General features: G+C 35.5%; 2 protein-coding genes across 5 annotated transcripts in view; both read left to right on the top strand.

Moving 5' to 3' along the window:
- Atg16 (Autophagy-related 16) overlaps positions 1–8,002 on the top strand; it is a 402,094-nt gene extending 394,092 nt beyond the window's left edge. For all 3 annotated transcript variants that reach the window (XM_083092613.1, XM_083092614.1, XM_083092615.1), the window contains one exon: positions 5,820–8,002. In XM_083092613.1, the coding sequence (XP_082948739.1) occupies positions 5,820–5,916 (97 nt within the window). In that variant the 3' untranslated portion in view covers positions 5,917–8,002. The remainder of the gene's footprint in view (positions 1–5,819) is intronic.
- A 5,983-nt stretch (positions 8,003–13,985) lies between these two features.
- LOC145966532 (uncharacterized) overlaps positions 13,986–19,279 on the top strand; it is a 58,664-nt gene continuing 53,370 nt past the window's right edge. The window contains exon 1 of one of the 2 annotated variants that reach the window (XM_083090647.1): positions 13,986–14,459. In XM_083090647.1, the coding sequence (XP_082946773.1) occupies positions 14,378–14,459 (82 nt within the window). In that variant the 5' untranslated portion in view covers positions 13,986–14,377. Of the gene's footprint in view, positions 14,460–19,248; positions 19,269–19,279 lie in introns of those variants that run through there. The other variant, XM_083090648.1, reaches the window with a different exon arrangement.

The raw sequence follows: 19,279 nt of genomic DNA, 5'->3' as shown, positions 1-19,279 counted from the left end.
AATCGTCGCCTATATTGTTGCTCGTTCGTCGTCGTTCCTCTTTTCGTTCTTGTGTTACGAGTCACTGTGCCTTACCAATGAGCGCGCCATTAGGCGCCATGTTCGCGGTCGAGCGACTATTCGCGATCATGTAGATTAATGACAGATTCACGATCATTTGAATAATTAGGCGAGATTGTCGCATTTTATATGTATAATCAATGAATAATCAAACGCTTCGAAATTACATGACTTTGTTTTCATTGCATGTAGCTCATGGTTGAATATTTATGATTGAAAAACAAGGATCAAAAAGAGGAAATATTTTATTATGCGCTTAAAATTTTACATAATCTCGCCTACAGCATTGTAACCGGGCAATAATGTGTATACAATTAAAATGGTTCAATAAACCGTTAATTTTTTTAAATTTATCAAATGAACAAATACTGGCAATTGTGGCGTAAAAAAGAAGGGCGTCTTTGTCTAATAAAACAATATGTTGCCTCTTTTTATTTATTTATAAGACTGTAGCATTTAGCATTCTGCCCCTTTTTATTGTACTAGGTCTTTATTTATTGCGTGTTGCATTTGTAAACTTACATTTCAATTGCTTTCTATAGTACGCAATTTTAAATACAATTTTATTATTAATCCTTGTTTTGATTACGACTGTAATTAAGCGCGCGTGATTCTACAAAAATTGTCCGTTTTCGCTTTACCATAACGCCGTTGCGCAGAGCTCTTACGTTTTTCATGTGCAAAAGCAAAATTATCTCATCTCGCATTTCGCGTTTTTGCCAGCGCGAGTTCGTAAGTGATGGATTAACGTGCGGAATTCCCCGTTGCATTGTGTTTTATCCCTCCAAACAACAGCCTCTTCCTCCCTCCTGCCTCCTGCCACGCAGGGGCATGAAAATCTCGAGCTCTTCCAAAGCCTACCTGCTACATTCTCATGCGGCTGATTATTATACCCCCGCGTCATACGTGCGTTAAGATCCTCTACTTCGTTGTTCTCACGTGAAATTTATCACTTGGAGTAATCGTCGTCATGTCAACAGGTGGCACTCATCATTTTACACAGACATATTACCAAGTATATACGAAGTGTAGTATATACGAGCGTGATAAAGAATACATTATCCAAATATATTGAGCCTATCAAACTGCGACATTTATGATCACGTTCGCAACCCCAGTTTCGACCCTAGAGATGTTTACGATATTTTTACACTTAATATTGACTAAATAACTACTTTGCTTAAACGTAAAATAAAATAATTTTTTATAATATTTATGCAGGGTGTATATATAATATTTCATAGTCCACTTTTATCGATTTAATTAATAATGTAGCTTAGATTAAACTGATTAAACTTTTCGGTTAAACTTTTAATAACGCAATATAATCTAATACAATGCATATGCGTCACAATTATATATAATATAATAATTCTATTATTTTAATATAGTATTGTGATGTTATTTTTCATATATTACATTTTGTATATATTATTGACATTAATAATGTAAGTTAAAATTATATTTAAATTATCGATGCTTATAATCAGACATCAATATTTTTACGTTCCATTGATAATTATTGCTTCTCGTATGTCTGCCTTTTTGCATATCACAACGGATTGTGTTTTTGAACGCGAAATTCTATGGGAAATCTCATCCCGATTTCATTATCGGTAAGTCGCCGCGATCTAATTATTGCCGACCGGCGTTATGCATCCACAATGAAGGATAATTATTTTAATTATCCCTTGCGCTCTTGACGACAAACGAGCTGCATCCTTACGGTGGTGCGGACAACGTTTCTTCCTTCCTCTCCGCCGCTTTTCTTTCGTTAAGTGGTATTTCCGCCTCTCCCTCTCACTAGCCCCCCCTCTTATCCTTACGCTTCACATAATTCATCGCTCCGGGTTAAAATCTAAAATCCACAAGCGCTCTATCTCTTCCTCTTCCTCTTTATCTCTTTACTTTTCTCTTGTCTCCGTAGCTCTATCCTTCTTCACTCGGATATGTTTCGCTCTTCATATCCCTTCTAGTTTCTCTTTTCTCATTTTTTCCCTTCGTGTATCCTCGCGTCGACAAAGTACGAGGTTTTACCGGCGTTTATACGTTAACTCTGTCATTTGCAAGAACGACAGACAAAAATGTTTTCGCGGCGTACATTTCAAAGACCCGTAGCGTCCGTCAATCTCTTGCCATCATGGATGCACGCAACCTATTCACTTTCTCATGCTCTTACACGTTCTTCCCCTCCCCCCTCTCTCTCTCTTCTTGCCTTCTCTTCTCTTGTAAAAATATTCTTCTCTCTCGCGCGCTCTGTTCCTCTCCGTTTCTCTCGTTCTCGTTTTAGCTTTGCGGCTAGATGAAAAAAAATGAGTGGGCGGAATGAAATGGCAGGGGGAGATGCGAAGGGGTAGCGAAGAGAGCGGAAGCGCATCGTTCGCGAAAGCTTATTTCTCCACGCTCCTTCGGCAAGAACGGATAGGTCTCCTTTATCACGCTCGCAATATACACCACGAAGGTAGCTGCTACTCGCAAAGGTATCCCGGATACGAAGCACGCTGCTTTTAGAAATATCGTCCCCGCTAAGCGACGACGCCGACGACGACGATGCCGACGGCGTTGACGGCGGGCGGCGGCGACGGCGGTCGACGCGCTCGACGGGCGGTCGTCGCGACGCACTCGTGGGGCAACGCTTTTTCTTGCCTCATATTGTTGTTTCACCGCGATATAAACTCGCTTGTCTGACGGCAACAAGCCCCGCCCGAGGGTAAACGCGCTAGTCAAACCGTGACGGAGCGATATGCCCTTTTTTACATCTTAGCCGTGTTCCTACATTCCCCCGATTTAGCACGTTGCATCAAATGACACGATTCTATTTCACGAATGCAATTTGCGACTTACTTTTACTAGACCGAATAAAATCCTACGCTCGATTACGTAGGATTTATGCTCCTATTAGTTGCAAGCTCGCAACGTAAAATGTAGAAGTCTTATCTAGGTACATGTTTGTGCGAATGTCCTAAAAAAATATTCGAAAAAAGGTGTTAAAAATAATAAAAATTTATTGAACATTTCATTCACATATTTGGAAAGTTGGATAAATGATATATTCAATTTTATCCGAGCTTGTTAAATAATGACAAATTATCGTGTATTTTCTCTCGTTACAGTGATGTTAATTAAATAATGATGACAGAATATCAGATTGTCTTTCAATACATTGTATCGATTATATGATGAGGGACTAACAACTGCCGGGTCAGTTTCTCAATAAAGAATTCATATATGAATAGGTTCAAAACACAACAGACACATAATCTCATATGAATCATTATATGCATGAATGTGCAAATGTCATTCATTCAATTCGATTATTATTCATGCTGCGATTTTACTGAACGTGCTATATTATTCATAGAATTATAAGCAAACCGAGAAACAGTTCTCTAGGGTCCTGATTTATTGTATTATTTAATGCAGTTAAAACGAATTTTTATGAAGTACCGCAAGTTATTACAAGTGCAAAGTTTTGTTTTATTATGCTACAACTGTGAGATTGTCTAGAATCTAACTTGCTAAGGAAAAATATTTAATTGATAAAAAAAATATCTCAATCGTAATATACTTTAACGGTCAAAGAATTAAATAAAATAACATTGCTACAAAAGTATATTATATTGCTTGTATTATTTACATTCTAAATCGTATAGTTTGAACAAGCTCGTCACGCGTCCACTCTTTTTCTCTTATGAATGCTCGTAAAAATCGTAATCATAGTTTTATAGTTGATGTCTCCTCCGAGACGTCAGTCCAACCCTTCGTAGATGACCTTTGACCTCGCGCAAAATATTCACTGGTCCTTGTGAGGGATTCCTTAACGGTATTGTCAATGACGGGGGAGTGGAAAGGAGAGAGAGAGGGACACCATTTTCAGCACGTTTGTCCTCGCATAGAAACACCCTTTTACGATTCTGCCGCCAAGCTCTGCGAATCACTCTTGGGAATTCAGGTTTTATAGACCTTTTGCTGCACGAGCGAAGCCGCTCGGACCAGAAAATTACGCGGCACTGTGTTCCGCCATGTTCAAATGGAATCTTTAACGAAACGATTTAAGCAGTCGTGGGTTTTCCTACGTGGTATATATTCAGCCGTTACGAGAATCATATTTATATTTGACCTATTCGCCATTCGCTATGATTTCCATTTTCCATTTTATTTTTTTCATGGTCTCTAAAAAAGGAAACGAGAAATGAAATTGCACGAGATTCAGAATTTGTTATATATGTGCGACACATTCTCGAGTGTTTTCCTGCTTCCTTTACCCGGTACAAGACATTTCCGTAAAGATAGCGAAATAATTGAAAAACCCTTACGCGCAGCTGCAGCGGCAGCGCGCGAAATAATGCTGGGTCGCCGTAAGAAAATTAGATTCGCACTAAACAGAAGTTAAGAGACGAAAATGGAAAAAGCTGGTTCTGAAAGCTTTTGGATGTAGCTGTTTAAAGCGCGTCCTCGCTCTATACACCGATTCACGAGACGCAAATCCGCTTGCACAAATCGGGCCATTGGCTTACAGTTTCTGCTCTTTTCCTTTTCTCATTTCCATCTGTCTCTACGCGCAAGACATCACAAGTCAGTAATACAATCAGCCATGCTAATTAAATCCATAGCTTCGCATGCATTATATTTCATTTGCAATACATATTTACAATTAAATTGTCATAATCATAACATATCGTTATCAATGACCTCGGAATGATATAAATATTCTTCATAAATATTTTTTTTTATTCTGTTATTATATTTATTTATAATGACTACAGGATCAAATTAAAAAAGTATTATTCCATAGTTGGAAAATAATTTATATAATAGATTATTCAGAGATATATTATATATATTTTTTAATTTAAAATATTTAATATATAAATGTATAAATATTCTCTGATAAAGAGAACGAAATTAAGAGAAATAATTATAATTATAAAATATCATGTGTGTATGGAAATTCTAAACGAATATCGATTATTTGAATTTTTCAATTTAAAAATACGGGTTAATATTGTTTTGCGTTTATGCGAATACACATTCGTACATTGGTATAATTTTATGATATTGGTTTTTGTAAATTTAACGCTTCCATTGCGGTTCAAAATTATAATCTTTACATGATCCACTTAAGATTATTTCTGTTTAATTGGGAACCAAGTCGGTTAATGTCGCTTTCGGCGTAATACATTTTTGCTATTGATTTTTATCCAGTTTATATCATTTCAGTACCTCTGTAAATAACACAATTACTATTTATTATATTTGAAATTATTTTAACTTTCGAACGATATCAAAACGAATTTATTTTATACGAATAACTCTTTGTTCGGATACAAGATATTATATCCAATATTGATAGGTAAATTCCTTTCAGTTTATCTCATCTATTCGATATCGTCAGTATTAAGCACCACTTTTAATTTCCTCTCTCTTCAAAGTTTCCGAGAAACATGATCGGTTTTTTATACACATAACATTGAGAAACTTACTCTTTAACGTATCGATATTTTGCTGATAAATGTGAATGTCAAAACAACATATTTGCGAAAAATCTTGGCAGACTTTAATTCTGATTATCTATGCACATAATAATTCTGTGCTGTATGCATATTTGATAAAATTTTCAATATAATTTATGGCTTTCTTTACATTTTGAAAAATTTTTGCTAAATGAAGAAATTATTATCCACTAAAATATTAAAAAAGGAATAAGGTAAGACTTAGCAGTGTTTACTAATTTATTATTGGCATTTAAATGTATACAGGGCAGCAGTAACTGCAGTATCTTGGCATCCGCACGGCATGTACCTGGCATCTGTCGATCGCGCCAAGACAGCGACAGTTTGGGGCGACCATGTTTGACAGGAGGAGTGATCCCGGGACAGACGATTATTGTTTCACGCATGAAGGCCTCATGCCGTTCTCGAGCATCTCGCAACCGTGAAAACATAGCGAACGTGCGCGCATTCACGTCAGCAATGCAGCGAGAAAATCACCCAGTGTACGCCCAGCAAGAGGATAATCAAAATCGTTGGTCGATTTGGCCGCGCGGGTTGTAAAGCCTTGTAAGGATGCTGTTTCGAGGCTGTAAAGCGCAGACACCACACTGAACAAATCCAGAAGCGGTAGAGACTATTGTATATAAAATTGCACTTATTGTTACTCCCAGGTTGTAAAGATTCCCTTTTTAGAATAGTAAAACGCCGCGCCGCGCCGTCTACCCACAAGGAATTTAAGAGATTATCGTAGTTACTGGTGTTTCGAAATTCGCTAGGTATACGCTTTTCTTTGCTAACTCTGAGAGTACAGTCGCGTATCAATCGTCTGTACCGCCAATTCGGTCGCCTTCATGATCGAAAGTCTATATATGGCATTCATTCGTGTAAAAAAATGTAGAACATTTTTCTGTACGAATGGATATTAATCCGTTATAAAATATATACCCCCTAAAATTATTTTTTTTTCAACAGAAAGTCAATTATTGAAATATTTTCTAGCAAAACTGGATGTCAACATACAAGCACGATAAATGATATTTTTTGAGATGTAATGAGATAAACAAATACATAAACACTAATATAAACGTACTAGATTTGAGTGAGAGAGATTATTTTCTCAGAATTAATTAGCATAATGTTAAAAATAATTTAAGAGTTATTTCATATCTACAGGAACAAAATTAGGTTTATAATTTAGTTATAGTATATATTATATATTTTCCTTGCGTTTTGAAAATTATTTTATAGATATCAGATAAAACTAAGAACTTTATTCTTATAATTTGTAAGATTAATTCCACTGAAATAATCTCACTCTAATTTATGACATTATTTGTAATTCGATTCATTAGATTCTTTAACATCTATGAAATTCGTATGTCTTAATATAATGATAGAATGAAAATCAGAGATATACGAAAAACAAGCACAATAATTGTATGATATTGATATTAATTAATTACGTTATTACATGATTTACGTATAATTAATTAATTTACATAACTTAATCATTTTTACTGATAAATGCGATGATTAATTAAAATTAAAATTATTTACATGTTTTTTTAAAATAATCTAACATTAAGTCTTAGAGAGGATTATAACCATCTGATCGAACGGCTCTATCAATATAAGCTAAAACATCAAATTTTTGTAACTATAATAATTTGCTAAGTTTTTAGCATTTTTGACAATTACATAAATTTTTTACCATCATATCGCGTATAATATTTTATTATGTCCATCATTCTCAAGAATAATGTGCACCTATCCGATTTTATATTTATTATCACACATATATTTCTATTTCGTAATGTTTTTTTGCTGTTTTATTTTTTTACAGAGCTCTTCGGTCAGTGTGTTTGATTTTATTATGAATGTATTTGCATAAAAATTGTAGTATTTGAAAAAAAATTAATTTTTTTTGTCCTCAAATTTATATATTGTTTTGTAAATCTTACAAAAGAATTATTTAATTGCGCATTTATATATATATTATATATATGTATAATTAATCATTCTATATGCAATACTTATTTGCCAGTTGTTAAAAGTGGTCGATTTCCAATTATTAAAATAAAAAATTAGTTATTGGTTCGCATATAGTATATATTTATATTAAAATTTCACTTTTTAGTATCTGGGAATTTTGGTTATATATTTTTGAAAGAAAGATAGATATTATCTCCTAATGAAAATCAATGACTACATCTTTTCGTTATTAATACGATAATAATAAGCTCATGTTTCGAGCAGACAACTGATTGCGTCCAAAGTATTGTGTAATAATTTTAATATATATTGTAATTTACACATCTCATTTCGATTTGACTATTAAGCCATACATATTGTACTCTCTTTTCCTCTCTATACATACAACAACAATCTTAACAGAAATGTTATATACATTGTTCACATATGTAAATATATATTAAACGTTTCCCTCTTGTATTTTGTAAAAATGCGACTTATTCTTTGAATTCCTAATTACCCCAGTAAATTTTTTTATTTATAATAAGTTCTTTTAATTTATACTCTTGTATGTATATATTTCAGAGCAATCTATATAAAACTTATCATTTCTCAATAGCAACAAAATGCATCAGAGAGCAACGGTAAGTACGGAATAAAAATAATAATCATGTATCATTATTTTTAAGATACAATTGATGAACGCCATATAAATATAATTAAAACTAAAAATTATAACATCATTATACAAAAACTCGTATTACATTATTTGATTTAAGACTACGCATTTGGAATTTTCAATACAGCTGCGAAATTGCCAATAACTCTATACAAATTATTTCATTTCGATACACTTTTTACACTCTCTATTATTTTTTTACTCGAGACAAGTGGGCTTGTTCACCACACCCTAATCCCGATTTTCGCTTCTACCATCCCTTCAACAAACGATGTGATATATATAACACACACCGCCGTACATACCGCATAACACTTGCATATGTACATATGTATATACGTGTATGTGTATCACGAGATCCCCTCACAGGAGCTCGCCGCGGCATTGCACAGCAACCGTGTACCTGACAGTACCTAATGTGCTTTCGAAAGCGCTCATTAGTCACTGAAATGCGGTCACGAAGTGACAACTCGCACGTGGAATATTATACGCTCCAAGAACTTGCATCGGCACTCATATCGAGGCTCGCGTCCGCGTGCTCGCGCCAACACGTCTATCTTCTCCTCTCTCTTTCTATTTCTCTCTCTCCCCCATCCCTCTGTTTGTAACTTTCGTATTATACACCCTTTGTCCGCGATTCGACAGTTTCGACAGTTTTGCAATGGAACGTGAGAACGCGGCAACCCGCTCGGCCGTTCGAGAGAAGCCGCTTACAAACGACGTTAAAGTTCGATCGGCCGGCCGCATCTGCGACCGCCAAAAATTTTTCCCCGTCATGATGTACGCGCATATACCGGACGTTTTACGAAAACGTGTACACGGTCTCAGTACGTTTTTACTACGAGCGACCAATCTCCCCCCAACGAAAATCGCTGCGAATCCGTTACGCGACAGTAATAAAATAATCTCGTTCAGTCTCGCAAATTAAAGAGTTTGACAGTCTTTATACGCGCAAATAGCGCCGTCCGTGACAATTATTTTCGAATAATTAATGTATCGAGAGTTATCTACAAAAGTTAATACAAGTAAATCGAGTTTCTACGATCGATGCGCTATTTCAAGTATTTTAACGACGGTCAAATAACGAATTTCCGCGCGTTTAAGTCAATTTGAGGGAAGTTGGGAAGGATTATTTTCGTAGTTCCCGGAAGTAATCATCCGCACAATGTTACTTTCTAAAATCAACACCTTTGTAACGCATTTATTTAGGTATCGCGTTTCGCTTCCTCGTTTCGCGCTGGTACCTGCGAGAGAAGTACCGTTTCTACGATTACAATCCGCACGTTCGCTTCACTCTTGGGCCTAACCAACGTCAAACGTCCCTATTAACGGTTATTTCGGTCGTTTATTTCAAAGATAATGAGGAAGATGTTGGCAGAGCTCGAGAAGAGGAAATTGTGTACGAGAGTGGAGAGAGTGACAAATTAACTCGCGCCTTGACTTCCGTGAGATTCAAATTCTTCCTTCGCTTCACAGATAGATCTCCGCATATCACCAGAGATGGAAAATCTTACAGGAAAACCGATCGAGCAAGTACCGGTAATATAAAGTTTAAGCGGAATAGTTTTCCTCCGATATGAGAAACGTTTTTTATAAAAAATACATTTACAGATATGTATTTTATGAAATTGTATACGCTAGATGCTTTGACTCGTTGCAATCGATCAAATGCGAAATGCGATTCTTATATGTTTTTATATAAGATAAATGAAATATTTTTAATATTATGAATAGTTTTGATAAAATAATGAAAGATTTATATTCTAACGAAATTATATGCGAAACATAATTTCCTTCCATCTCATGAGAAGACATCAATATGATATAGCGCGCAAATTAAAAAGTCGCGGAGGTGTGTCCAATTAAAACCTTAATGTGTTGGGAAACGGCGGAAATGAAGCGGAACGAGGCTTTATCGATAATTTTCGAGGCATGCGTCAATCACAGTACCGTACTTCGAATGAAGATTGGATATTTATCTGGAGTCGACTCATCCTCAATTAACGTAACTGTGCGTGATATCCAGATGTTTCTGAGCGATCATGATTGGCAGATTTCTTAGACTATCCCGGATAATTTGTATTGATTCGTCTAATTGTAAGTTTAAAATAAAGGAGAAAAACAAGATGTCATTAATATTAAAAAATCTCTCAATAAAATTACAATATTTTATTTTTTACTCCTCATGTTGTAATAATTACTTGTTCAATATCTAAATCTGAAAAATTTGGAAGCGAAAAATGAAAAATAAGTACAATTTGAATAATGAATGTTTTTTAAGAAATACTCAATCTTGAAATTTATTTATCGAAACGTAGAATATGAAAGTGAAAATGTTATTCTACGCAAATGTTGAAATAACAGTCGCAAATTAAAAGAATATTTTTATTCAATCTCCATAAAAGATCTTAAGAAAACAGTACAATAATATATTATAGCTATTTTTAATTAAATTCCAAATATTTTGATTATTTTATTATATTAAATGTCATTCTTTAGTGATGCAAAAATTCAATAATACGGTGGGTGCGCAAAGCATATCCGTATTATTACATAAAATGATAAAAATAACATATATGTGTATATGTATCGATTGACATACTTTCTTCGATTGACATACTTTATCAATATCAGATGTTTCAATAAGAATAGTTGTAGAATATAACGTGCAATATCATAATCATATGAAAATCACCTGATATTAATAAATACGCTCGTGAACTTTTTAATATAAAAAAGATAATGTATTCTAGAATCTATTGTAAACTCGATAAAAGGATACGCGCACGAAACTATAAAGAGTTTCGTCGGCCTAGTCTATCACACGTATGTCAGTCAGTTTATATAAAATTGAAAACGTAACGATATGACTGACAGGCGATCGCGTCGTCAACAGTGTGTTAATGATCGTAACAGTATCCGATATCCGGTAGATATTGATGACCGGTGATCGACTCTGCACTCGCGCCATTTAGGCGGAGATATGCTTGTCGAGTGAAACCAGAACAACGATCGGCCATTTTTCTTGTCAGACACATTTTTAATTACGAAGCGGACTGTCGCTTTTTGCAAACCTCCGCGCTGGGCGGCCGAACGCACCACGAATCTTGTTTCTGCCCGGATTTCCTTTTAGCACTTTCTTGCACATGCTACCTGCGATTATCCACGGCTCGTCATTCATACCTGATCAATAAGCTACAGTTAATTGCACATGCCACGGTAGAACGAATCATACGTCAGAGTTCAGCGTCCCAACTGGGAAACGTTCGTCTGGTTTTAATTAGCGCAACGCTATATATCCAACGAATCTGATCTATTCCAAACTAGATTAAATGGTCGTCGAGCTTTCTTGCGAATCGAGTGCTCATTTGAAATGGAAACGAAGCTCCCGAGGCAATTCCGCATACGCTTTTTTTTCCACCCTTAAATGTGGTATAAGTAAACGCATTATGTGGTATTCGGGATCCAAAGATGAGTTTGCGAAACTTGAATGATAAAGTACGTAAGTAAGACCAATTTTTGCATTCCAATTCAATCTTATTTATCAGCGATATTTGCAAATTATTTTCTGCTTCACTTATTCGCACTTAGAAATCGGTTAGGTTTGATAACGAAAGTTATACTCAACCTCGTTATACTTTGCTTAATGTGCATAATGATTTCCAACACGATGCATGGACTGTAGATATGAACTCGAATAATCGATCAAAATCATCGAGAGGAATATTGGGCTACGCGGATATCGGCTAACAGTTGCGGTAATTACCGCATCGCTCACGGTTCAATTAAGCACGCTAGTTTTTTAAACGATTTTTATATACGTGACCACCTCTACATGTTCGCGTGAACCTGCGGAATGTCATCAGTATCCATCAAGCTGAATCGTGAATATCCACCACGATGAGCGTAGTTCTCTAAATCGCTCGCATTCAACTTCTTAACGTCAGAATCATTATACAAACTTTCTCGCATTCTATAATTCCGATCTATAATTTTATCTTCTCATACACTGAGAAAAAAATTTTGTAAAAACATTGAAAATTTTGTTGAATAAACTAAATCCGGCGGTCACGGGCTGCCAACAGCATATACAGGCCGAATAATAAGATTACATAATTGTTTGAAATAATGAAAAGTAGTTAATTGAACTAAATATTATTTTAAATCAACTGAAATAGATATAGTGAGAACTAGAAATCTGTTTGGGCGAAGTAAATGAGTTGTTCTTCTGTGTATATGTTTCAATGTTTTGAGCGAATATATAATCCTTATGACAATATATCCATTAAAAACAGAATAATTTTTCGTCAAGTTAGCTAACTACTAAATTTTTATTTTAATGTCATTTCTCAAAAACTTGATCGATTTAATGTTCTCTGTATATAGATACATATATGATGGAATTAAAAAAAATTAACCGTTTGCTGTTAATTACATGGAGCTCTGGAGCTCCCTGCAAAAGCTATAAGAGATGCGGCTGTAATATCGCTCTTTAATCGATAAGCCGTGATTCGTGGGACTTGTGTCGCGGCCTTATATTACTGTCTTAGATGAATGTCACTTTCGGGTTAGGCGTTTTCCTTTTCGCCACCTAGAGGCGAGGCGTGAAGCTCGTGGAAGTATATGAATATTATCGTATTTAATTCAATTAATTTTGGTCTTGAAATGATACAATGTCGAGAAAATTCAATACAATAATTGATTCAATTAACTAAATGTATAAATTGTATTTAATTGTTTTATGATTTCTCTCAAATCATTATTTCGTTACATCAAGTTCAGACTATTAGTTGTAATATATCTTGTATCTAACTGAAGATTTAGTTCATCGTAACATGCGAACAAGATTAATAAAATGGAATATTTGATTGTTTCAAACCATCAAAATTGTTTTTCCAAATTTTTTAGTTTAACAATATGTGCAGTTACTCAGATTTTGATTCAGTTCATTCAACATATCTTTTTAGTTCCAGTAACACATAATGGTGTTCATGCAATTATATCCATTCAACTAATTGATTCAAGTGTCTCAATCACTTATTTTGTTAATTAAAACACATTTTTTGTTATTTAGACAATTTTAGCATTGAATTAACAAAATAGAAGTCAACTAAAGTTATTTATTTAATTCAACAATTCCTTTTTCTCAGTGTAGGCGAGGAATTATGCGCGAAAATGAAGGACCAGCTTCCTCAATGCCGAGAATATGTTGTCATTGGTCGTTGATCGCGAATGAAAAATGGAAAATGAAGTAAATTTATGCATGGCGATCCCCTTAGCTCGCGCGAGAACGCGAAAGCTCGCGTTACATAGCATACGTGTGTACGTAAGACATATACTCTCTCGGAGCCTCCTTTCCTCGTTCCTGGCGCGCCGGCCCCGGGATATCGATATTGAAACGTAAAAAAGATTCAATCAGTCGCGAAGTTTCAGCGCCAATCAATCACTCCTTCCCTTCCCGTAGCCCTTCGTCCGTTCAGCTTTAGGACGCGAAAGCTCCCTCGCGCGCGCAGCCCGCACTGGCGCGCCTGATCGCGACGACGACGCTAAAATGGCCGTGAGGGAGGCAAGGAGAGGATCCGGGCAGGAGGGACAGAGATAGATGAGAGAGAATGACCAGAGTGCGACAGAGAGGCATCGATGAACCATGTGAATTGGACGAGGAGAGAGTAGCATGGCTGAGAGAGCAAGAATGCCGCGGGACCGAACGCGAGAGTGAGTTGGAGAACGAGCTTTCGGGTGCACGACGGAGTCGACGCACTGGAAGCTTGCCGTGCTTGCGGCGGGAGCTTCAGTAGCCGCTTGTACGTCGACCGGAAAACTTTTCACGTTACGTCGTCCTTAGACGCGCAGCGCGCCATCGTCGGCGAGGGATCGCAGGGGGACTCGCAACCCCTCGATCGTTCGGTGTCGATTCTTTTTTTTTTTTTTCATCTTCGAAAGTTATCGCCGTCAGTTTATGACTCAAAAATTGAGCGCGAACAATCGCAAAAAGAATTAAAGGAACAGAATCTATCGAGGAATATATAGTGCAGTGTCTGAATCAATGAATTGTCTCCCGTCGACGGATCTCGGAGCCTGAAAGTGTCGATATGAAGGCAGATCTGTGACGGATGAATGAGCGCGCGCGCGTATATATGAGTGTGTAATCGAGACGAGAGCATATTCAAGCATCATGCCAAGTGCCGCGAGATATCGAGATGCGCGTTCTACCCTTTCCGTGTCGCTTCTTTGCGTTCTTCTTGTCGTCGTTACCGGTAAGAAGTAGAGTCGCGTAAAGTGAGATTTGGTGGAGATTTAATGGTTGTTTTATTTTCAAACTGAAAATCTTTTAATTCCTTGTTGTATAGTTTTAAACTAGTGCAATTGTGTTGCGCGCCAAATGTGTCCCAAAAATAATAGAAAATAATATATAGAAAATAATAATAAAAAATAATAAAAAAATGAATATTTTGTCTCGTTCGACAAACCGAAAGAATTTCGCGTGTTCTAGTAAAACAAATCGGCGAAATTGCACGTTTGGTCGATATAAATGTGTATGTACATGTCGCTGTCCTGAAAATAATATGCACAAGATGAAAATTAATTTATCGATAATACTTGAATAAATGGTATCCAATGTAGGGAATAATAAAAAGGAGCAATAAAAAGATCAGTGACTTCGAGGGGATCTATTTTCAAGTTTCTGGGAAAATAAAAAAAAGATAATTTTGCGTATGAAAGTAGGAAGATGAGACAATGTCAGATTTTATACGGGGACTAGTTGCCAATGGTCCCTCAGTGGTTTTAAGTTCGAACAAAAAGTTCGATTTACCGTGAAATACGTGCGTTTTCTCAACAATTGCGCTGTATCTTTTCTTCGCAAATGGAAAAAGCGGATACATATAGTCATAAAAATCGAATGTTTAGGAGTATCTCGTAAGTCCGGTTCTAGAGAGGCACCTTCGAGAGAAAGTCGCTATTTCGCGTCTCGACCGAAATTGGAGGGCGGGTCAAAGAAGTTGATTCGAAACAAGTTTTCCGGTGTTTTAAACAAAGAAAACGGCAGTTTCGATCCGTTCTCCAAACACGCCCAGATTATAGTTCTAAGGGTCGGAGTTTGGGAAAACGGTTATAGAGTCTGAGCCAAGGAGTCGCGCTTCACTTAAGAAGACTCCATAAAACTACCACCCGGGATTGGGATAGAAAGGGATACAAAGAAGGGGGAAACTTCTCTTTCTCGTCCGATCGCATTCGATTTCGTCAGCGTAACCGAGGGTGATCATCGTTCGATGACCGCGCCTGCCGTTCGATCCTTTCAAGGTAGTGGCGCGGCATCGCGATACGCGAGATGAGAAAAACTACCGAAGCAAAACTCTCCTTCCACGACGAAAGATCGGTATGTCGGATCTAGTGAGTCACCGCGATTTCTGTCCTTTTGTCCGAGGCGAACCGATCGACGGATAAAATTAGAACGTCTTTTGTATCGTCTTAACGAGATGAAATGGCAAATATCCGATAAAACGGAAAGGAAAGCGAAACATATTACGTACGCGCGTCGTGCCTATGTTTATAGCAATGAAACCTGTGCATTCACTATAAAGAGTAAGCAAGAACCAAGACTAACGAAGCAATATGTGGTCAATAAAAAATCTAAGTTTTTTTGTATCTCGATGCGACTTATTAAGCCACTTATCAGACATTTTTGTAAAAATTGGAAAGAAAACAAAATACAATTTAATGGAATGATGCGTTAAATGCGCGCTGAAATGAGCAATTTAATTGCTTTTTAAAGTGTTGATGGAAAGATGTTGAAAAAGCGTCTTGAATAAAACTTGGCAAAACGCTTATGGAAAAAAATTCATAACAATCATTTTGATATCACGATTCATTCTTTAGAGATTCTCTCTTACTTTTTATATTTATTAGATTATTGTTAATCTACTGTCGTTTTTTTTATGATGATTATTAATCCATAATAGTTCTCTTTCTCTTTTTTTTAATAATTTATTATACATATATATATTCGTTCATTTATACATGGTTATAATATATCATTTAATATTTATATATTGCTATTATATGGCTATCATTTCATTTAACATTTATCCCCGGTTAATATATTAATAATTGATAAATGATTTTAATATTTTGACTACGATTAAAAATAAGACATTTGTTGAAATTGAATTAAAAGGAGAAAAAAGATGATTGAAAATGACAGACAATTGCTCGTACGTGAGGTAACGAGAGCTACAAACTTAAATTGCAGTCAAAGGAAACACGTAAAACTTACTTCTATTCTAACTTTGTAATGTAGTAAACGTTAATCAAACTACACCCGGCGCGCAGGAACCATTCCGCTGAAGTGTGACAGTCGTCGGAACTATTAAGCTACGCGGAAGAAATGATTCTCTGCAAACTTACTGCATTTCTTGCACGCGATCTTCACGAATTGCTCCGAGTTATTTCGTATTATAAAAAAAATCGTCTACCTTTAATTTATTTGTTAGGACGTTTGTTCGCGTTTCGACTTTGTAGCTTTATGTAAATCGGAGGAAATCACGTGAAAAGAACGACTTTCCCTACCGAACCGTAAGAATATAAGAAAACTTAGCTGTTTGCCAGAGAGGTTGAATTCTTTTAGTCGGTCGTTCGAGAGAGATTAACGAAGGCCCACGCACGCGCGCTACTTGATTTAAATCATTACCAAGCCGTTTATTCATCCACGCCATTTGCCTCGAAAACGCGCTGGAAAATTAACTCTCCATTCGCGGATCCGTGAAAAGAATCCGATATTGATTTCGAACTATGCCGGCAGTTTTGATAAGGATATCGTCTCGGAGAAAAAAAACTAATAGTATAAATGCGCGGAATGTGAAGTACTATGCAAATGCGTAGCGAGATTGCCTATCGATGATCGAATAAAAAAAATGTTAATCTTATTACCGTTATCTTGCATTCATTAATCTATGCGCGATACTCCGATCTAATATTCCTATTATGTTCGACGACGAAATTCCAGCAAGATATTTCCATAATCCGATTCGATGCAATACTTATCGTCAGCCATACGAACGTTGTTACGTGTATCTTAATCGACGGAAAGGAAAGAAGCACGCTTACAATTAGTATATAATGAATCTAAATGATTTTGTGGTTCACAATTATAAGGAGCGAGAAAAATCAATAGTGCTGAGAAAAGTGATAATTATGATAATTGCAATGTATTGCAAATCGATTAATATACCGTAACCTTCAATATTTAATCGAAATTTAACTCTTTACTTTTTTATTTCCTTGCTATAAAATGCTACATTTGCTATAAAATGCTACATTTTAGTATATTATTTGATTATACAACTGTCGATTGAAAAATCTATGCAGAGAATAAAAACGGACTTACAATCCCGCTTAATATTAACTCGAAATTATCGATGAAAAGAAACAATTGAAGAAAAATATTTTTACCGTAAATATTTTATGTCAATTTTATCACGCGTAACGTCTATGCATTCTAATCGCATTAAAGCCTACACAATCTACGGAATGCAGTTTGAGTGCTGTTTATATGCATGAATTATTAATTTAATTTAGCACGGGAATTCTTGTCACGATTACCTAGGAATCGGGATTAAAGTTTATAGCGATCTTCCTGCGGTGAAGATACTATATGTATAAAATTTATATGGAATTCTCTTATTATAGTATCACATGAGCTACTAAACATACAACAATATAGCATCGCTTCCATAATAATCATCAAGTCATCATAAAATTATCTTATTTAATCGCTTAATACCGCTCTTCCGTTGATCAGATTGGCAAAATAGTGCAACGACTATGTGTTGCAATGACTGTTTATAAATGTTGTAAATTTGATAGCGTTTACGATTTAACAGAGAAAATGGTGCACACTGAATATATTGCACCATTAAAAAGTCGCGATATATTGAAACTTTATGCATAAAGAAGCGTTTAAATTATACGGTTTTATTAGAGATATATTACTTTGTGTCGCAATCGGCGAAAATGTAATTTTGTTTTTTAATATCAGTTTAATATCAATTTACAATCGATTAAATATATTTTTTTAATAACAATCGATTAAATATATTTTTTTAATAACAATCAATTAAATATATTTTTTTAATAACAATCGATTAAATATATTTATGATATTAATTATTTTGGCCTTTTTACGCGCGGATAAACAGTGTCACTAATATGTATCATTCTTTGATATTAAAAAATGTATAAGTAAATAATCAATATCGTGAATTTGTTGTTAAGTTGTTGTTTCATAAGTTATTTACATTATCGTGGTGATCTAAATAATATCCGAACGAATATAGTTCTAACAAGCTTTAGAATCAACTATTTATTGATTTATTTGGGATATTTTGGCATAAGTTGCATTTTTCTTTCGTAAAAAATGCGATTATATATTGCAACATTTTTTTTTGATCTCGTGCGCGCATACATAAGAGAAAGATAAATATATACACTCTATCTATAAATACCTAAATAAAAAATTATATAAAGAAAATATAACTATATGTATACATATAAAAAAAACGCGCAAATACATGAAATTTAACTAAGATATGACGTTTTTACGTTTTTGATTTCGCGAAATTTTATATTGGAAAATTTTTTGTGCAGCGCTGAGGATAATAACCCATTTTACTTGCTTTCCATCGTATTCGCAATTTGTCGAGTCATTTGTGTCATGCATGGTGTGGTGATAATTTTGCGGTTTAATAATTAAAATTGAATCACAGAACGAAAAAAGCTCTCTTTTGCCATGGCGCGTCTCTTATGCCTTTTGCCCGATTTTCGTGGTGTAATTAAAGTGTCACACGAAAAGTAATGTTGATAGGGTGTAAAAGTAAGAAGACCGAAGTAACGGACGCATGCCTTTGTTCTTCAACATTGGGAGGGAAGGGGAAGGGACAGCAGCGAGGCGAGGGGGAAAGCGGGCTTAGCTGTGAGAAATTAAGCAATTAAGCCGCGTATTTTACTACTCGCAGATCCGAGGTTCAGCCAACTCTAGTCTTCCGATCTAGACTCGCTTCGCTGAAACCGTGAGTAGAGG

This window comes from Camponotus vicinus, unplaced genomic scaffold, assembly GCF_025532165.1.
Source record: "Camponotus vicinus isolate PSW18456_S1 unplaced genomic scaffold, iyCamVici1.0 SCAF_2, whole genome shotgun sequence".
NCBI classification, from domain to species: domain Eukaryota; kingdom Metazoa; phylum Arthropoda; class Insecta; order Hymenoptera; family Formicidae; genus Camponotus; species Camponotus vicinus.
This window is presented reverse-complemented; position numbering and strand designations above follow the sequence as displayed.